Source organism: Sphaerodactylus townsendi, linkage group LG16 (assembly GCF_021028975.2).
Source record: "Sphaerodactylus townsendi isolate TG3544 linkage group LG16, MPM_Stown_v2.3, whole genome shotgun sequence".
NCBI classification, from domain to species: Eukaryota; Metazoa; Chordata; class Lepidosauria; order Squamata; family Sphaerodactylidae; genus Sphaerodactylus; species Sphaerodactylus townsendi.
This window is the reverse complement of record NC_059440.1, coordinates 21018963-21040657: the sequence shown is the minus strand read 5'-3', so window position 1 is coordinate 21040657 and position 21695 is coordinate 21018963. Positions and strand designations below refer to the sequence as shown.

At 47.3% G+C, this 21695-nt stretch overlaps 1 protein-coding gene across 1 annotated transcript in view; it reads right to left on the bottom strand.

Annotated features, from left to right (window-relative positions):
- Nucleotides 1–21695, bottom strand: part of CHD5 (chromodomain helicase DNA binding protein 5) — a 64201-nt gene that overhangs the window by 32538 nt on the left and 9968 nt on the right. The window contains 15 exon segments of the mRNA XM_048519041.1: nucleotides 1237–1358; nucleotides 2338–2475; nucleotides 5107–5307; nucleotides 5417–5608; nucleotides 5892–6003; nucleotides 6839–6970; nucleotides 7908–8119; nucleotides 8202–8408; nucleotides 9040–9255; nucleotides 10663–10829; nucleotides 12168–12291; nucleotides 13538–13662; nucleotides 15696–15943; nucleotides 16528–16646; nucleotides 17270–17452. Of these exon segments, the coding sequence (XP_048374998.1) occupies nucleotides 1237–1358; nucleotides 2338–2475; nucleotides 5107–5307; nucleotides 5417–5608; nucleotides 5892–6003; nucleotides 6839–6970; nucleotides 7908–8119; nucleotides 8202–8408; nucleotides 9040–9255; nucleotides 10663–10829; nucleotides 12168–12291; nucleotides 13538–13662; nucleotides 15696–15943; nucleotides 16528–16646; nucleotides 17270–17452 (2498 nt within the window).

Sequence of the window (21695 nt, the reverse complement as noted above, 5' to 3'; positions counted from 1 at the left end):
ATAATACAGGACAAGCCAATTACCAGCCAGGCAGCAGAGGCAGAACTACGTGGAGTGGGGTGGGCTGAGCAATACACTTTGCCTGCAAGGGGAAAGGCACTCAGTCACTGTCTATCTTCCTGCTATGATCCTTAACAACAACCCTGTGGAGTGGGATTATATAGTCATTGTATTGTCGAAGGCTTTGGCAGACTGATCCTTAACAACAACCCTGTGGAATGGGATTATATAGTCATTGTATTGTCGAAGGCTTTGGCAGACTATATAGTCATTTCCCCCAAAGAGAGAAAGAGATAGACTTTCCTATAGCCATGCAGTGAGTTCATGGGAGGGGTGGGATTCAAACCAGACTACCAAAGACTTTGTGATTTAAATTTTTGACTGTCAACCACTATACTATACAACTAAATGAACTTGCATGAAATTCTGGTGGGCAGTCAAAGGACTGTTTAACTGAGAAAACTTTAAATATGTTTAATGCTATTTACAACAAACAACATTTCTCCCTTGCAGTTCCAAATGAAGTGTATGGGAGTGAGAAATATTTCTGTTGCAAATAGCATTAAACATCTTTAAAGTTTTCAGTTAAACAGTCCTTTGACTGCCAGCCAATATTTATGCGATTGTGTAACCCCTATGCTCAGAATGGGTTGACCCAGTAAGGGGTGGAGACTCAAAGCAGCAAGAGGCTGCAGGAACCTCGTAATGTAGTTTGGAGGAGACAAGGCTACCAGACTCGGACCTTGGTTGTATAAGCCCTTAACACCTTGTTAAGGGTTTCTTTTTGTGGTTGTAATGGGTGAAAGTTCTCCTGGAAACCTTCATCATTACTGTTGTTCTATGTATGCCAATAAAGGCTTTGCTTTGCTTTGCAAAAAAAAAAAAAGAAACCTTCATCATGTTGAATCCTGTTCATCAAGCCCTTGGAGTCTTCAGGAGCCAACCCACTTGCAAAGAAGAAATGGACTTGGCAGTATCAGTAGACTTGAAAATGCAACCTGAACAGGACCTTGAAGTGTGATGTTAAACGTTGATGTTATATGTTATATGTTAAGAAAGTAAACCATTTTGTTTTTAAAATTTGTTGTTGCAAACTCATTCCAAGTTCTGCCCCACAGAACCCACAGATAGAGGTTACAATTGCATTTGGTGGTATGCTGGTTGAACTAACCCCCAAACACTGCAAATATGGTGGAGCCACTATGCGATCCCAGCACAAGCCCACTAAATACTCACTTGAATCTGTCCGGAGTGAGGAAGTTGAGCAGATGAAAGAGTTCCTCGAGGTTGTTCTGCAGGGGTGTCCCAGTGAGCAACAGCTTGTAGTCAATTTTGTAGCTATTGAGCACCCTAAAGAACTTACGGGAAGAAATGGAGCAGACAGGTCAGGCCAAATATTACAGAATCTTGAATTCCAATCACTCTAAGACATCAGTCAGTGACCCCATCCGCAATCGGGCACAGCTGACCAAGAGTGGATTTAAACATTAAAATGAAGAAATCCATCTCCACAAAAGTAAAGCTGTGATATCATCCCATCGAACACTGCCATTGTCACCCTTTAGGTTATGAAACGAGGGAAAAGGAAGCACGAAGCTATGATTTTGGGGGGCAGCAGGGAACGCAGCACAGCAATGTTTCTGGCAACGGCCCCAATTTCTATGGGCCTTTCCCCACTCCCTTCCATCCCCCCTATGCCCCACGCTGCTCTCATCGCTAAGCATCCGCAGGCTTCATGGCCTTGAGGCGTCCCCGATGACCCCTGGCACTTCGAATGCGGGGTCGATCAAAAGCGCCGTGCTACTGCTCGGAAGAGCGCCTGGGATGCCACAAGTGCTAAAGGGGGGCTGACAGCGGCGATAGGCGGCTTTCTAAGGCTCTTCAGGCGCCAGGTCACTCTGCCGATGGAGGAGGAGGAACCCCGCTACTCTCCTCGAAGTAGCTGGCTGGCCGAGGCTTCTATTAGTGGGAAAGGCCCTATGTCACTTGTTCCCTATTCCTTCCTCAGAACTGGATCTCATGATTGATTCCTCAGGCAGCTATTCAAGAGAATTATCCACCCTTACCTGCATTTCTTCATCAGTTGCCACTTTAGATTTCAATAACAAATTATGACCAGAACAGGAACTCATACAGAAATACAGGGAATGGGCCCCTCTGGAGGGTAAGTCAGTCTTACCACTGAACATGTTAAAGCCCAGCTTTTCGATTTTTAAGAATGTAGCATGCTTCTGGTTTTAAGTTCAGGAAGAAAAGGATCTCAAAATTTTAGGAAACCCAACAGTAATCCAGCATTTATTCTAAATTTCTCAAGGCTACGCTGAAGGATGTACCTACTTTGGACTGATTGTTCTTCAACCTATGCGCTTCGTCAACCACCAGGCATGCCCATTCAATAGATCCCAGAACGGCTTGATCGATCGTGATGAGCTCATAAGATGTGAGCAAGACGTGGAATTTTATTTGAGCTTCTTTCTGGAGAAAACAGTAAGACAGCATCACTGCCCTCTGGTGTCTCTTCTAACACACGGGGGAGAGACAAATGCTTGGCTATTTGCACCCCAGGGCAATACGTCAGCATGCCGAGTCCTGGTTATGAATCAAAGCAACATAAAATCAATGCCCCAGCCCTGCCGGCCACCTCTGAGCAATGAAATGGATTAGGAAAGCAATGCAGAGCAAACAGAAATCTCCAGAGCTCGACCCATAAATCTGCCAGGCTTTACAAACTGCACTTTTTCTCCTTTGAGAAAGTATCCACTTTCACCTCTGAGAAAATGTCCGGACTTGCAGTTAAAAACCACAATGTCACTTTTCACTGTGAAAAAAAAACTCACAGCATCTCTATTTTGCACTCAGAAGTTGTGATAGCTAGAATTGGGGGCAGGTTGGGTTGCCATCCTCCAGGTGGAGGTGGGAGATCTGGAGAAATATGCCTGGACGGATCAGGATTAATGGAGATCAGTTGTCTCTAGAGCACAGGTGTAAAACTTGCAGTCCTCCAGATGGATTAAGAGCCTACGTTCCCATCCCCCTGCCAGCATGATGCTGGTAGGAGGATGATGGGAACTGTGAGTCTATAACATCCTGAGGGTCGTGGAGTTTGAAATCCTATGTTTAGAGAATAGAATCAAACTTCGTAGCCCCCCAGATGTTATGGACTACAGCTCCCATCATCCCCTGCCAGCATGATGCTGGCAAGGGATGATGGGAACTGTAGTCCATAACATCTGGAGGGCCACGAGTTTGACACCTGTGCCCTAGAGAAATGACTGCTTTAGAGGGTGGAGCCATTTGGAAGGGGGAAAACATTTCCCCTCAGCCCCCTTACTGCTTCCAAGGTTGTCTTTTTCCTGATTTTTTAAATGGAAAAAATGAAACATTGGGAAAGCTCTGAAAGCAACTCCAATGAAAGATTTTCTCTTTTATTTATTTATTATTTGTTAGTTTTGATATACCGCCCCAACCCCTAAGGGCTCTGGGCAGTGTACAGATCAATGAAACACAATAATATTTAAAATTTCAATTAAAACCATTCCAAAACAGACACTCTAACCCTAACTCCAATACTCCAACTTTTAGAAGCAGTGAAAAATGCTTTTGAAGACATGTTACTCTCTCAAACGCTGCAGTATGAAGTTTCTAATGTAAAACAACCCACACCGTTAAATGATGGTTCCGAAACTGGATGAACACACACATCAAGAGTATGTTCATTATTTAAACATACTTCATTATGTCCACAAAGAGTACACAGTAGTACATATGGTAACGTGTGACCTGGGACTTCAATGTTTCCTATATCATAAAGTTTAACTCGATGTTCAGGGGTGGTGCCAGTCATCTTGTGATTGTGAGACTTTCTCCATCCAAATAACACAATTCCTTTTGTTTACGACAAAAGTTGTTGCCTACTTTCTACTTTTTCTCCTGCGTCTCAGATGGCAAACACTAAGATATATGTGCTAAGGCAGTATAAGATTGGATCCGGACACCTTTTCCAGTGTGTGTGTGTGGGGGGGAGATGGGGCAGCCTTTAAACGCGAAAAGGGTTTGCTGGTAGAAAAGTAGAAACGCAAACCAAGACTTGGTAAACTTACAAACTCCATGAGTTTGCTACGAGGACTTGAAGCTAAATCATAGCTGCTGGGTTGTAATTTATTAATAAACACACAGCATCGCCTGATTAGAATAGGTGCTATTATACAGGATAAGGAAGAATTCCTGCCTTCTGCTTTGTGCTGTTTTCGGCATCTGAAACAGCCCAGGAGCTGTCGGGGGAGCATTATTTTCTCTGGGAGCAGTCAACATGCGCAAGCATTCAGCACGCATGCCGGTTCCCAAAGAAGCAAATTAACACTCTCAGTCCCACTGCCCCCATGCTGTTTCATCTGCCAAAAACAGCTCACAGGAGAAGGCAGAAAATCCTCCTTTTCCCACACAGAAGTCCTGATCTAGCTCGGGCCTTTCATGGATCAGAGCCAAAGGGTTACAGCGATGGCGAACATTTTCGAGACCGAGTGCCAAAATTGCAACCCAAAACCCACTTATTTATCGCAAAGTGCCAACATGGCAATTTAACCTGAATACTGAGGTTTTAGTTTAGAAAAAATGGTTGGCTCCAAGGCGTGCGTTACTCAGGAGTAAGCTTGGTGGTAGTTGGTGGCTTTGCTTTGAAGTAACCGTGCAACTCTTCCAACGGGTGAATCATGACCCTAGGACGGTTTACTCAGAAGCAAGCCCCATTGCCAGCAACCGAGCTTACTCCCAGATAAAGGATCATGCTTTAGTTATTCCCATGAAAACCATTGGGGTTTAACAGCGCTTAACAGGGTTACCTACACTGCTTCCCCAAAACTAGGTCTTAGGTTTAATGCTAACAATCGAACCCAGAGGCCCAGGCCAGCCTAGATGTGTGTGGGGGGGGGGGCACTCTGTTTGCTCTGAGTGCCACCTCTGGCACCCGTGCCATAGGTTCGCCACCACAGGGTTACATGGAGAAACAGAGGTTTCATTGACATCCTCTGCTATTTTATTCAGGTCCCAACAGGTGTGAGTCAGAAGACACACATTTCTGACCCCCTGCCTTCAGTAGCCAATGCTTACTTTCATCCGGAAAACCTTCTTCCCAGTCCGGATGGCATTGTCCTCAAAAGAGAACTCATTTTCACGGATCACAGACCGGCTCTCCTTGTCCCCCGTGTACGTGACCACGTAGAAATCGGGGGCCCACATCTCAAACTCCCGTTCCCAGTTGATGATCGTCGAGAGGGGAGCGCTGACCAGGTAAGGACCTTTGGAGTGGCCCTGTGTAGAGACAAGGAGGCGGGCAGAGACCCATTGCTCATGAGCAATCCCGTCGCAAAGGACGCAAAGGGGAAGACGGCAACGGTTTGAATCAGCACCGGATGCCTACCTCTTTGTACAGAGAGTAGAGGAATACAATGGTCTGGACAGTCTTGCCGAGGCCCATCTCGTCTGCAAGGATCGTGTCCATCCCTTGCGCCCAGGAAAACCGCAACCAGTTGAGACCCTCCAACTGGTAAGGGTGCAGAGTCCCACCTGTGGTATCAATATACCATGGTTGCTTGTCAAATTTCACTGTAGGCTGCAGAGGGGTGTGTGGGGGAAGAAAAAGTCATTATTAGGGCTGTCGACTGATTAAACTATTTTTCATTGCACAGAATTCAACCTTCTGCTGTAAATGCAAACAAGTTTCTAGACCTTATGGCTACAAATGTAGGCTTGGACACATGTGGGCAATGCTCACATTGCGCTCTGAGCTGGCGATGGAGCTGAATCACAGTGCAATCATTCAAACTGGGCTTTTTCTAAGTCCAGCGAACTCCTGGGCTTTAACACTCCCCCCTCTGACTTCAGACCTCACTTACATCCACAACAGGCGTTTTCGGTGGCCTTTCCAGTTTATCATTGTTCAGATTCTTCTCTTTCTTGTTCAGCCTTTTGAGGAGGCAGCTGGTATCCTCCCCCAACATCATCTCTCTGAGAGGGAGGAAGAAAATGATACACAGGAGGACACATACCAAGTCACATCATCGCATGGCCCAGGGGGACATATGAGGTCAAATGTCCCCGGGCTGCGGCCATTTAGTCACATGGGGGGGCAGAAAATCACCCCCACACTCCTCCTCCTTCCCCTAGGGTCCATACCAGTGGTGGGATTCAGCAGATTCGCACCAATTTGGCAGAACCGGTTGTTAAAATGGTGCTTGTAAACAACCAGTTGTTAAATGATTTGAATCCCACTGCCAGAACCGGTTGTTAAATTATTTGAATCCCACCACTGGTCCATACGCTGACTTCAAGACCTGGTGCAACAAAAACGTTGTTTGGTCGTGGTGGGGGAGGGTGGCCACCCATATGGGGGTGAGCGGAAAACTCAGATTTTGCACCGGGTTACACTTTTCCTAGATGCGCCTCTGCATTTTAGGTCTATCTCAGGGGTGGCCAACCTATGGCATTCCAGATGTTCATGGACTACAATTCCCATCAGCCCCTGCCAGAATGGCAAATTGGCTGATGGGAATTGTAGTCCATGAACATCTGGGGTGCCATAGGTTGGCCACCCCTGGTCTATCTGAACCTAGTATTGTCCACTCTGACTGGCAGCCGCTCTCTGTGGTTTCATGAAGAGCTCCTGAGATCCCTGTTTTTTAGGAAGCCAGGGACTAAATCACAGATGTTCCACAAGCAAAGGAGGTGTCCGAACACGGAGCTATAGGCTTCTTCACACCCAGCCTAACCTTGCTGAATCCCTTATGAGCGCATGCTCGCAGTCCCCGCTACACAGCCATATCTCTGGGTCTCCAGCACTGACCTGTGATTCCAATACTGCTGCTCAAAATGTTCGTAGTCGGGGATATCCATGTCGCCGCTCTCCCAGGTGCACTGGTCGTAGGAGAGATCTTTCCACTTGACCAGGTAGTGGACGTCTCCCTTCTTGTCAAAACTGGGAGGCACAACAGAAGAGGAGTTTGTCACCGCTGGGTTGCAAAGCTAACACAAACACACACATCTTTGAGTCCAGCAGGATCTTAGAGACCAGCGGGGTATATATTTTCAACCGTCAAAGCTCCTTGAGTCAGAAAGAGCTTCGACTCTCAACAGCTTACATACACCCCAGGAAACTTGTCGGTCTCCAAGTCCAGCCACTGGACTCAAATTGGGTTGTTCTATGGTAGACTGTAGACCAAAATGGCTACCTTCTGAAACATAAACACACACATAGACACAGTTCAGCTACCTGCTTGCAGCAGGTAGGAAAAACCCTCCCTTTTCTCAACCACAAGGAGTCCCAAAAACAGTTTACAATCACGTTCCTTCCCCCTGCTCCCAACAAGCACCTTGTGAGGTAGGTGAAGCTGAGAGAGTTCTGCGAGAGCTGTGACTGACCCAAGGTCACCCAGCAGGTCACCATGTGTTTTGGCCCTTTCCTGTAATACTAGAACCTGGAGTCATCCACTGATGCTGAACGGTGGGAGATCCAGCACAGACACAAGGAAGTGCTTCTTCGCACAGCACACAAACTGTGGAACTCACTGCCACATGATGTGGCAATGGGCACAAACTTGGAAGGTTTTTGAAAGTAACTGGACAAATTCATGAAGGATGGAGCTATCAGTGGCTACTAGTTATGAGGGAGATATAAACCCTCCAGTACCAGAGACGGAATGCCTCTTTATCTCAATTGCTAGGGAGCATGGGCAGAAGGATGCGATTGCATTCACCCTGCTTGTGGGCTTCCTAGAGGAAGCTGGTCACACACCATGCAACAGAATGCTGGACTTGACGGGCCCTTGGGTCCGATCCAGCAGGGCTCTTCTTACGTTCTTTCAAATCCGTTTCCCTTCGCAAGGCAATGATCTGGCCCACGCCCGTGCTGTCACCTGTGGTTGAGAACCCGGTGAATCATCATCCACTCGGGTTTGATGCCGTAGCGGTAAAACTTCTCCTCCATCTGGGCATAGAGGGGATCTTTGTTCTTTCTCTTCTCACTCTTGCCGTCCTCGTCTCCGGAGCCGTAATCGAAAGCCGGCGGCTCGTCCATGTCGTTCTTTCTTTGGAAGTTGCGGAACATCACAGTGTGGTAGAGCTCCAGCTGTGGGACAAGAGGAGGCGCCTTAGGGGTGGCACCGCCTTTTCCGCCCTCCCGACTGAAGGCCCGATCTGGCTCTGCTTACCTGCAGCTCTTTGACCCAGCAGCAGTGCCAGTAAGAGAGGCCGGCCCACTTCACGAAGAACTCTCGCTCCGGGATCCCTTCCAGAGGCATCGGAGGAGGGATCGCAAACTCGGAGTCGGCTGAGGGTAAGGCAGACGCGAGCGGGGCTGGGGGCTCCGTCCAGACCCAGTGAAGAATCCGCTGCACTTTGCCTTTTAACGGTGGGCACTGAAGACACAACAGGGAGGCAAAGACACACAAATACCCATCCGGGGTTCAGGATCGGCCTAGCCAGACTCCCCTCAACAGCATACCAGTGGTGGCAAACCTTTGGCACTCCAGATGTTATGGACTACAATTCCCATCAGCCCCTACCAGGATGGCCAATTGGCCATGCTGGCAGGGGCTGATGGGAATTGTAGCCCATAACATCTGGAGTGCCAAAGGTTCGCCACCACGGGCATAGGCTGACATTGATGTGATTGGGAGCAAACTGTGCATTCTGGCACATTCTGCCTACAACTGAAAGGTTTACTCCACTTAAAGGGAGGGGGGATGAGGAGGAGGAGGAGTAGGAGTTTGCATTTATACCCCACCTTTCTCTCCTTTAGGAAGACTCAAGGTGGCTTACAAGCTCCTTTCCCTTCCTCTCCCCACAACAGACCCCTTGTGAGGAAGGGACGTGGAAAGGTGAGGAAGGGACATGGGGGGGGTGAGGGGCGCAGGAGGCGTGCGGGCACCATTTTGCCTTGGACACCATTTTCCCCCACTATGCCTCTTCTTCAGGCCATACTGACCCCAGCCGTGCATGGGGCGGGCGTGGGGCATGATTGGCAGGAGGAAGGTGGAGAACACTCACTGTGCACCGAGGGCAGAGCCATTCTCCGTTGGGGATTTCCGGCAGCGGTGGGTTCAAGCAATGCAGGTGGTAAGAGGACGGGCAGGTGTCGCAGCAAAGGAGCTCCCCTCCATCTTTGCAGACGCGGCAGAATTCCATGTGGTCATCTTCCTCCTCGCCAGACTCCTCTTCCTCCTCTTCTTCATCTTTCGGTTCCCATTGGATGCCTTCCTTCTCCTGGCGTGGAGCAGAAGACAGGGCTAAAACAACTCCACCCCACCCGCCACTCCCTCTCAAAGAGCTCACTGGCAAAGTTAAACAAAGCAGGAGTCCAGCGACCCCTTTCCCTTCCTCTCCCACGTGGCTTCCCATGCATTGAGATCGGATGAAAATCGATACCAGAATAAACGTTTTTAACTTTCAAGATGTCACCAGACTTCTGTTGCAGGCTACCCCTCTGCAATTTTATCATAGGCCCTTTCCCCATTTACCTTAAGCCCCGCGCTACTCTCCTCAAGTAGCGCGGGGTCCAGCTGCCTTCCCCACTTCAGGGGCAGCGAGAACGCAGCCGCCCCGACGTGGCCTCTCTCCCGCCCACTCAACGCGTGGAATTCCTGGCGCCTTTTGAAATGCCGCCTTTTGTCGTGGGGAACCCAGGGCGCTCGCCGGGAATTGCCCGCAGCAACCCTCGGGCAAAGGTGAGTGGGGAAAGGGCCATAGTTGGCCAGGTTACATCTGCGTGATCTTGTGCAGCCATCCCCAACACGGTGCTCATGGTGCCTACCAAGTGTTTTTAGGAAGCAGGTGAGGCCAGGTAGGGCTTTTGCCCAGCAAGCCTTCTCACTGACTACCCTGTTTCTCCAGAAACAAGACATCCCCTGAGAATAAGACGTAGCAGAGGTTTTGCTGAAGTGCTAAATATAAAACATCCCCCAAAAGTAAGACGTGGCAAAGTTTTTGTTTGGAAGCATGCCCGTCGAACAGAACACCAGAGCATGCAGCTGTGGAGCGGAAAAAGAAGACATCCCCTGAAAATAAGACATAGCACATCTTGGGGAGCAAAAATTAATATAAGACACTGTCTTGTTTTCGGAGAAACACGGTATTAAAGACTTGATTGGCTGTCCAGAGAATTTAAAACGTTGCCTTGGCAGCAGCTGCCAGCTCAAGGATCTACACTGTGTAACTGGAGTAAAGCTGCAGCAGCCATTTTGTGGCCGGCTCTGCCCTCTGCGGCAGACATTTTGTAGTAGCCATTTTGTTGCGGCACCCACTGAGCACTGTCAGAATTCCAGATATGCCCACGGGTTCAAAAAGGTGGGGGACCACTGCTTTAGAAGATGAAGAAGAAGAGTTTGGATTTATACCCCACCTTTCTCTCCTGTAAGGACACTCAAGGCGGCTTACAACTCCTTTCCCTTCCTCTCCCCACAACAGACACTTTTTGAGGTAGGTGGGGTTGAGAGAGTTCTGAGAGAACTGTGACTAGCCGAAGGTCACCCACTAGGAATGTAGGAGTGGGTTAACAAATCCAATTCAGCAGGTAAGAATCTGCCGCTCATGCGGAGGAGTGGGGAATTGAACCCGGTTCTCCCGATTATGCTCATAAGGAGAGAATGGCCCCCCAGCTGTCAAACTCCTTACACAGTGTGGACAGCTCCATTTTCCTTCGGGGGCCTTCTCCAGCTCCGGGTCCAAACAGACAAGGTGGTAGGCACGGGGACACGTGTCACACAAAATTATTTCCCCGCCCTGCTGGCACACTTCACAGTAATCCTGGTGGTCCGTCTCATAACCGTCGCCATCTTCCACTGAAAAACAAAAGAGGGGCAAAGGAACTATAAAATCGTGTGCTGTATTCAGTGCTTTAGGAACTGTTGACAGTCGCTGCGTTGAGGTGGCACTGAATTACCTAATTGCATGCGGCTCATTCCGCACATGCAGAATAATGCACTTTCAAACTGCTTTCAGTGCTCTTTGAAGCTGTGCGAAATAGCAAAATCCACTTGCAAACAGTTGTGAAAGTGGTTTGAAAATGCATTATTTTGCGTGTGCGGAAGGGGCCTCAGAGAACTACTACTGTACCTGATGGTCATAACATTCGACTGAGGAAGAGCTCCTGAAAACGTCTCATTAGTGCGAATAGCGTTTTAGAATGCCTTATTCTGGATATTTTTGCTCTGTCTAAGAAGGTGTACAGCTATTGTAACCACTAACTAAGTCCTTCATGTATGCTGACAGTAAACGACTATATCTTAAAGCCCAATCTGTGTTTCATTACACAGCAAAACAAAAAGAATTCATAGGTTATAACTGTTCCTATGTATACCATTGAATTTTCTGTATGTGTATATTGTTAGTGGTTTGTATTTTTCTTTTTGTATTTATGTATATTCATAGCTGTTTTAGACACTAGTGCACGTATTTTCACTTTTCAGTTCCCTTAGTAAATTAGTAGTAAGTATCGAAGTTTGTGTGTTTGTGTTCTTATGCAGCAGGACAGGTGGTGTGTTTTGTTTATTGTATTGCTATTCAGTACGCTGAAGTCCTGTTTGTAGTTTCTAAAGTGTGTCAAGTTTAAGGTGACCAGATGTTTACAATGGAAAAGCGGGGCGCACGCGGCACTCCCTGGTCAGGAGACAGGGGAGCGCCCCAGAAGGCACTGCGGCTGCCGCAGTGCCTTCTGGGATGCTTCCCTGTTTCCTGATGGGGAGCGCCGCCGCAAAAGGCAGTGTGCTCCTGCGGCCGCATGCGCGCTGCCGCAGGAGCACATTCCCTAACCGGGACAATGTTAAAGCCCGGCGGGATGCGGGACACATCGTGCAAAAGCGTGAGTGTCCCGTGAAAATCGGGACGGCTGGTCACCCTAGTCAAGTTTCCCCATCTGCAAGAGCGGTAGCGTTGCCAGCTCCAACTTGGGAAAAATTTTGAAGATTCGACGCTTGGGGAGGGAAGAGAACTCAATGAGGCCACACAGTCCCCCCTTCAAGGCTGCTATCTCCTCCAGAGGAACGGAACTCTGTACTCTGGAGGTCACAAGAGACAGTGTGGTGCAGTGCTTAGAACAGCATGCCCCCACATCCCCCTGTGGCAACCTTGCCCCTCCCCCGGACAGGAAAACGGGGAAGCAGAAGAGAACAAGGACTCACGTCTTTTTTTCTTCTTACGCCGCTTGCCTTTCTTGCCCAAGCCAGCTGAGGATTTGGAGGGCAGAGACGAGCTGTGGATGCTAGCACTGTCCAAGTCAGACTCCTCTCGTTCCTCTTCTTCACTCTGTGAACGAAGTTAAACTACACTGAGGTACCGTGGCTGCCCCTCCCCACACTCCCACCAGCCCACTGCTCTTCATAAGAGAAACCCAGTCACCAAGTGACTGGCCCAGAGGAGCCACTGCAATAGATAATCACAGAACGGAGAATAAGATGCTAGACAGACGTCACGGAATGTTTACAAACATTTGCACTTAACCAACCAACCAAGCCCTTATCGGCATATAGGACAATGCAGGTAGATAGAATAATAATTGAGAATCTCTTAACAACGGAGTGACACAAACAAAATTAAAAAGCACAAAGCCGACCTTTAGGGTATATAATTTCTAGTAAAAACGTGGCCACCGATTCACAAACTACAGGATCAGAATTACTTAGCAAGTATAAGATCTTTTGAGCATCTGGTATCCTGTCTAAGAGCATTTGCATATTTCCCCCCCGAATTCCCTCATATTTAGTGCAATGGAAGAGGGAGTGAGCTAAAGTTTCCAGTTGATTCAAGTTAAAGGAGCAGAATCTCTTTGCTCCCTCTATTTTTTAAAATCAACCACATAGCGCTGAGGGCAGAACATTAAACTTAGCCATTGATATGGCTCTCCTAAAGCTAGGGTTCAGAACATTCACACTGCTGATAGAGGAAATCCCAGCACAGAATTCTAGCAAGAAGGACAACTGGTGCTAGAGAAACAGTTTGCAGTGGCAGGAAGGAGAGATGGAAACAGGGAAGTTGAGCTGGGTGAGAAAATTGGGGGCAGGTTGACTGAGGAAGGATGAGAGGTGAGAGACAGATCTGTGAGTGCGCCAAGAAACAGGGACTCAAAGGAAAGTCAGGCAGAGAAAGATATAGTTCCCACCATAACCAGGACTACAAGAACACAAAAAACAGCGCATACTACTGGGCATGCAAAATCTCAGCTCTCTAGTACAACAAAATCAAATTTCAGGCCCTTTTGGCTATGAAGAAATGAGCTGAGGTACATGGAAATGCCCAATGAAACCTCCAAAGGCATAGAAGACGCTGCATAAGATTTGTGCTGGAGTGAAGCTTGAGTGCCCCCAAATGCCCCAAAACTGCAGAACTTGAGTTGCAATGTTGTTCAGCTGAGTTTTTCTCAGCACAGCCAAAAGATGCCTGATGGTCAAGGCAGTAGAGGAGGGAAAGTCTGAATTTCAGACCTCGATCTGCAACAGCTTTGACTGGCTACTTTTCGCAGCGGCAACCCTGGGAGAAGAAGGAGCTTCCTTACCGAAGAGCCTTTTTTCCTCTTGCTGGCGAGCCCCCCAAAGCGGAATTTCAGGCTCGCCACTTTCTTCCCTTTTCCCTTTTTCTTGCTGTCTTTGGGGGTCTTCATTTTCTTCCTCACGCCAGGACCTGAAGGGAAAGAGAGAGGGGACCGACTGAAATCGCTATGGTTTGATAGATCACTCTTCTAATGCCACCACCGGGAAAAGACTTCCAATCAAATAACATCAGGTTATGATATTACAACATCAGGTCATGATGTTATAGCATCACATGATGGTGTTATAACATCACATCATGGTGTTATAACATCAGGTCATGATGCTATTACATCAAGTCATGATTTTATAGCATCACGTCATGATGTTCAAGTTCAAAGGCCTTTATTAGGCATTAAAAAAACGTGACATAAAACTAGGTAATCCAGATACAGTTTGAGATACTAAAGCAGCGACTCCTACTTCAAAAAGTGCATGCTTCAGAGAGAAAAGGGAACCCAGGAGGTTAATTCATAATTGTGAGCAAGAATTAGGCCACTATGTCCAGCAGTAACGCCGTTACAACGCCGTTGTAACATCATATGATGGTGTTATAACATCAGGTCATGAGGTTATAACATCAGGTTATGATATTACAACATCAGGTCATGATGTTATAGCATCACATGATGGTGTTATAACATCAGGTCATGGTGTTATAACATCAGGTCATGATGCTATTACATCAAGTCATGATGTTCAAGTTCAAGTTCAAAGGCCTTTATTAGGCATTTTAAAAAGTGACATAAAACTAGGTAATACAAATACATACTAAAGCAGCGACTCCAAAAAGTGCATGCTTCAGAGAGAAAAAGGAACCCAGGAGGTTAATTCATAATTGTGAGCAAGAATTGGGCCACTATGTCCAGCAGTAATGCCGTTACAACGCCGTTGTAACGCCGTTGTAACGCCGTTGTAACGCCGTTGTAACATCAAATGATGGTGCTATAACATCAGGTCATGAGGTTATAACATCAGGTTATGATATTACAACATCTTATAGCATCACATGATGGTGTTATAACATCAGGTCATGATACTATTACATCAAGTCATGATGTTATAGCATCACGTCATGATGTTCAAGTTCAAGTTCAAAGGCCTTTATTAGGCATTAAAAAACGTGACATAAAACTAGGTAATCCAAATACAGTTTGAGATACTAAAGCAGCGACTCCTACTTCAAAAAGTGCATGCTTCAGAGAGAAAGAGGAACCCAGGAGGTTATTTCATAATTGTGAGCAAGAATTTGGTCACTATGTCCAGCAGTAACGCTGTTACAATGCCGTTGTAACACCGTTGTAACACCGTTGTAATGCCATGATGTTATAACATCACATGAGGGTGTTATAACATCAGGTCATGATGTTATAACATCAGGTCATGATGCTTTTACATCAAGTCATGACGCTATAACATCAGGTCATGACGCTATAACATCACGTCCTGATGTTATAACATCACGTCAGGATGTTATAACATCACGTCAGGATGTTATAACATCAAATGATGGTGTTATAATATCAGATCATGGTATTATAACATCAGGTCTTGGTATTAGAACATGACATCCCTTCAAATATCTAAACATGACTGTCATGTCACCTCTTAACCTTCTCTTCACCAAACTAAACATCTCCAGCTCCATAAGTCTCTCTTCATAGGGCATAGATTCCAGACCTTTTACCATTTTGGTTACCCTCCTGTGGTCCCATAGCCTGTACACTCCCACACACGCCAGCTGGGTGACCTTGGGCTAGTCACAGCTTCTCGGAGCTCTCTCAGCCCCACCCACCTCACAGGGTGTTTGTTGTGAGGGGGGGAAGGGCAAGGAGATTGTAAGCCCCTTTGAGTCTCCTGAAGGAGAGAAAGGGGGGATATAAATCCAAACTCTTCTTCTTCTATATCTAGGTTGAAGTCTTTCTCATCAATTTTTAATTTCTTTTTAACCTTGAGTTTGCCCAGGTTTGAACCCGCAACTTTCGGCATGCCATGCGGATGCTCTACCACTGAGCTACAGGACCCACTCTGTCAGAATCAGCAGCAACTCACGTGCTTTTGTGGAAACCAGCCCTGCCAAATGCATGTCCCTCTGATCAATTCCCTTTCCCCTGACTCTGTTACCTTTGCCTTCCTTGGTTTTGGCCTTCCTGATGACAGGCTGGGGCATCAGCGGTTGTGCCGCACTGGTGGAAAGCGGCGCAGCAGCAGCCACGGCCACCGTCTCCACAGCTGCAGCTATGGCAGCTGCCGCTGCTGCTGCCGAACTGCCTTTGAATGGGTTATTGGCACTGAACTCTCTCCATTTGGCACCCAGGACGGTCATCATCTTGGACATGGGGATTTTGGGGTTCTGTTTAGCAACTAAAGGCCTAGAGAAGAAAAAGAAAACGGGCAGTCAAAGGTCCCCACCTACCCATGGTCATCAACAATCTGTCAGATTAATGCTGGTGCCCCAGTGTTCGCCAGCCCCTTTTCTCACGCCCGCCCAAGTGTTTTTAGGAAATGGGTCGGGCTTTTAGGCAGCAAGGCTTCTGACAGTCTGTTGGGAGATATGATTGACTGTGCAGATTTTGCAAAACATTGCTTGGGCAGCAGCTGCCAGCACAACACTCGTCGTTAAATGCAATTTAAGTCGTGGCAAATCATTTTGTGGCTCCTTCGGCAGCCATTTTACAGCAGGCATTTGGTTGCAGTGCCCGCGTTCCAGCTTGGCAACATCCTTCTTAAGTTGCAGTGCCCAGAACTGAACACAGTACTCTAGTGAAGTCTGACCAATGCGGAGTAACTGCAACACCCACATTAACATGATTCTCCGATGTATACGGCCTCTGAATATGGAGGTGCTGTGTAGCTACTTTGGCTACGAGCCAACAGTTCTAGCTCCTCTACAAAGAGAGATCTGGAACACCACCAAGTCATTTCCCCCCTCAACTAGGTCATGGACCTCACCTACCTAAGAAACTGGCTGAAAGCCTTGTAGTTTGTCAGCATGTGGTAGTCTTCTTCGGAAAAAGCATAGTCCACATCATCCAAGCCCCACTCTTCCATGAGCTGAGCCGAGCTCTTGGGCTCCTACAGGGAGGCATAAGAGCACAAAAGCGAAGCATGATGAGGCAGCGACGCTGAGCTGCCACGACAAGAGGCTTTGTGTGATTTATTTAGCTTAGAATATTGGTATCCTGCCTTTCGGCCCTCAGGAGAGCCAAGTCCCTTTTGCACAGAAAGGTGGATTTTATGGCCCTCCCCTCCCCGAATCCCATGCCCTCCAGGCTCCCCCTCCGAAATCTCCTGGAATTTCACAACCCGGAGCTGGCCACCGCAGAAGTAGAGGGTGCTTCTGAAGGGCCTACGATGATTCTCATTTACATTTGAGGGGAGAACTTATTTAGAAACAGCTACCTTGATCACTGGACGATGTTTGGCTCAGAACACGCTAACAGTCTGAGGTGTTTGGTGACAGGATACAGCTTCCATGGCAGCCATTTTGTGAACGGTGCCTCTCATTCTATGGCAAGCCATTTGGCTATGATGCTCGGAATTAGCTTTTCTGGGTTTTTTTTTAAGTGGTTAAGATAATCAACAAGATTGGGGACCCCTCCTCTGTAGTACAGAGGTGGTTTTTGTTCCGCCCTCCCCAGCCCCAAGCCAGAAATTGCATGCTGGCACGGCTCAACGCTTGCCACTTTGAGGTATACCTTTAAGCCTCCATCTTCATTCTCTTCCTCGTCTTCGTCTTTCTTTTTCCATTTGGCTTTTTTCTCTTTCTTCTCTTTCAGTTTCTTCTTCTTCTTCTTGTTGGGAGAATAATTGCTGCCTTCGCTGTCTGATTTTTCTCCTAACTCCTCCTCATTTTCGGAGATTTCGTCCTCAAGGCAGCCCTGTATTTCAAGAAATACAAACGCATATTAGGGTCCCCAACGTTTATGAACTTGGAGACTCCTTTGGAATTCTGACACAGTGTAGAAGCCGCAAAATGGCGCCACAAGATGGAGTCCCAGGTTTTGCTAAGATAGTTAACACAAATATGAATAAGAAATCCCAAGTTTCTGTTTGAACTAGGGTGTGTGTGTGGGGGGGGGGGAATAGTTTGGAACCTCTTAATGAATTCCAATTCCAATTTCACGTTGAAGCCTCCCTTTGAATTTCTTTTGTTGAAAAATGGCCATTTTTCCGGTCAGCACCAGAGTATCCTGAGAGGCCAAAACATTAGAGAAAATGGGCCAAATGAAGAAAGCCGTCAATTGCCCACAACTGGACATTTTCAAAAAAACCCTGGCCACCAGCCAGTGACCTCTTCTTATCATCCTACAGCTGCTTTCATTGCGAATGATGAGAGAGGTTGGAAATATGGAACTCTTACTAGCCGCGGGTTCTTCCAAAAAATCAGCAAAAAATGGCAGCTAAATAATAGTCATGTGACCCATCGGGGGACTGGAGAGACATGGGGAGGGTATGATGTCACTTCTGGGAAAACTCAGGAAGTGCCATCAGTCCTCACTAGGAATGGCCATAAAATCTGTGGTTTTCCCATTAGTCCAACAGCCATCTTTATATGTTATTTTTTTTTCCACCACTGCTCTGAGTGGCAGCAGGAAACAAGAAACAGAGGTGGGGAATTCCACATCCCTGCTAGGAGTCTGGCAACCTTCGTTCCATGACCCACTTAAGGGTGCTGTCTTAAAGCTTGAAGCCCTCAAAAACAGATGGATCCAGATCTGATCTAGTTTACATTCTTAGCGTGGGAAAAGCAATCTGCCCCCAAATGAATTCTCCTTTACTGTCTTTGTACATTACTTCATTTCCCCGGCCCTATGTGTGCATTTGCAAGATAAATCCTGGCATTTCTGAACATGTCCACTGACCCATCAAGAGGGCACCCCATGGAATTGTCCCACTATCTCCAATTTGTGTGCGGGTGGGTGCGAATTAGTGTGGTGCACAGTCTCCACTCTGCCATTCTTGAACACTCCCCACCCACTTTACATCGTGGCCAGATGGATTTTCACGTTTTGTTTGAATTCTGCAAAATAAAATATTCTCCCTCAAAAGAGAGAGGTGTTTTCCCCTCGACCAGCTGCCAATGAGTTGTGGCCCTTCAAGTTTTCCCTTTAATAGTAAAAAATATGGGGGCGATTGGACTCCCACCTTTCACCAGAGACATAAACAGTTATAATTTTGGCCTGAGTTACTGGTTGCCATGGTAATTCCTGCAGAACCGGCTAAAATCCTGTCTCTCCTTCTGCCTCTATCTCCAGCAAGGACCTCCATCCACATATGCTCACATGCAAACTGTGGGCTGGTTGTTTTATGTAAATACATCCTGTATCGGTTCTGCTGTTAGGCGCCCGATTGACAACGGCGGGCGAATGCATTTGGCTGCCAAGGCAGCAGAGTTGAGGCAAATTAATTCTCGCAATCTGGAAGGGGAATCTGGAGCCAAGGGAAAGAAATCAATCAATTCCTCTTCCACATTTCGCAGATACGCCCGTGCAGAAACATTTTAAAAACCAGAAGGTGCAAAAGGGAGAGGGGGAGGTAAAACAAATACTAAAAATTACTGAGTTACTTCCTCTGCTTCTTCTTTGGTAATGCTATGGCACTTCTTAAAAAGGATATTGAGGAGATAGAAAAAGGGCAGAGAAGGGCAACAAGGATGATTGAGGGACTGGAGCACCTTCCCTATGAGGAGAGGCTGCAGCGTTTGGGACTCTTTAGTTTGGAGAGGAGGCGGCTGAGGGGGGATATGATTGAAGTCTATAAAATTATGCATGGGGTAGAAAATGTTGACAGAGAGAAATTTTTCTCTCTTTCTCACAATACTAGAACCAGGGGGGCATTCATTGAAAATGCTGGGGGGAAGAATTAGGACTAATAAAAGGAAACACTTCTTCACGCAACGTGTGATTGGTGTTTGGAATATGCTGCCATAGGAGGTGGTGATGGCCACTAACCTGGATAGCTTTAAAAGGGGCTTGGACAGATTTATGGAGGAGAAGTCGATTTATGGCTACCAATCTTGATCCTCTTTGATCTGAGATTGCAAATGCCTTAACAGACCAGGTGCTCGGGAGCAACAGCCGCAGAAGGCCATTGCTTTCACCTCCTGCATGTGAGCTCCCAAAAGCACCTGGTGGGCCACTGCGAGTAGCAGAGAGCTGGACTAGATGGACTCTGGTCTGATCCAGCTGGCTTGTTCTTATGTTCTTATGTTCTTATGTTCTTAACCTTGGCATCACTTAGGACTTCAGCATGTCTCAGGCCCCTTTGGCACACACAGAATAATACACTTTCACAATTGTTTGCAAGTGGATTTTGCTATTCCGCACAACTGCAAAGTGCATTGAAAGTGGATTATTCTGCATGTACAGAAGGGGCCCTCAGTCCCACCCTGATCTGCACAGGTGCCTTAGGAGTCACTAGGAATTCATGCTCTGTGAAGTCCTTAATCAATCATTGCTCTCATTCCCCAAAAGGCACAATTAACATACACTACCAAAAATGTGCGCAGAACATTTGCATTCGCAGACCAACAGCATCAACATTCTACGTTCTTCAAATCATCAATAAGCGTTTCTCTCAATTACCTTAACGGATGTCTATAAATACTCGCTTTCAGATAAATCTTATCAACATTTCTCCAAATCCAACACCTGCATATTTTAGCAACCTGTCTGTTATGGTTGCCAACTCTCTCTCTCTCTGTCTCCCTCTCTCCTCCCTCCTGTGAGAGGAAGGGGTAGGGCACGTGACCCAATCCACCATCACTTTTGGCATTACTGGCTTCCAAGTAACTGATCTGTCTTGGCTTTTTGCCAGCCATCAGCTGTCTCCAGACAAGTGGCCTTCCTGCAGTCCAATTTTAAAAGCCCTCTGGAAACAGTCAAACCTACCAGATGCTGTTCAGGGAAGAACACACATTCCACTAAAATACCAAAAAAAACCCCCACAAACGAACCCTGCATTTTTGGCACCCGCCACAAGGGGGCGCCCTGGGCAACTGCCCACTTTGCCCAATGGGCATTACGCCTCTGCCTGGCAGGCTGCAAGACTGGAATCTGCCCTGCTGAAAGCACCCAAAAGCCACCATGTTTAATATGGCAACCACTGAGCAGGAAATTCTGCAGGGGCCAGAGTGGCTGACGGCCAGCCGAGGAAGGATTCCTACTCATGCAGCAGAGCAGACCATCCGAAGTGACTGTACCACTTTGGGCGGCAAAACACACAAGACCAGTGTTAACTGTAGGGATCATATTTTGTATACTATTGTTTTTAACTGCCATCTTCATCTATTTCGTACTGAGGTTTCATGCAGCCAAGCTTTCAAACAGGGCAGCAAGATGGAGCTTGGGTAGGGTTGTTGTGTGTGCACAGCGCTGCCATGTCACAGCCAACACATGGCGAACCCAGCAAGGGAGTTTTAAGGCAAGCGAGAAGCAGAGGCGACTTGCCATTTTGTTCCTGTACAGAGCCCACTCAAGGACTGACCCTGCTTAGCTATGAAATCTGATGAAATCGAGCTATATGTTGCTGCCTTCTCTGCTCATGGGTTCATTAATCCCACTAAACAACACCTCAATTCTCACGACGAAGAAGAAGAAGAAGAAGAAGAAGAAGAAGAAGAAGAAGAAGAAGAAGAAGAAGAAGAAGAAGAAGAAGAAGAAGAAGAAGAAGAAGAAGAAGAAGAAGAAGAAAAGGAGGGGGAGGGGGAGAGGGAGGGGGAGGGGGAAACACCCTGTGAGGTAGGTGGGGCTGAGACAGCTCCAAAGAACTGTGACTAGCCCAAGGTCACCCAGCTAGCATGTGCTGGAGTGCACAAACAAATCTGGTTCACCAGATAAGCCTCTGCCACTCAGGTGGGGGAGTGGGGAATCAAACCTGGTTCTCCAGATTAGAATCCACCTGCTCTTAACCACTACACCATGCTGACAAGGAATAGCTGAGGTCAGAGGTAGGGTGGGAGAATCCCTACATCGTGGAATTCATCATGGGGGTTTCTTGAGAAATCATCACCCAAGCCTCCCCTCCACCCCCCAAATGCCAGAGCCAGCAGAGATGAAGTGAGTGCTGGCATATAAAAGATCCCCCCCAACTGTTTGTAGATTTCCAAGGGTTAATGACAGC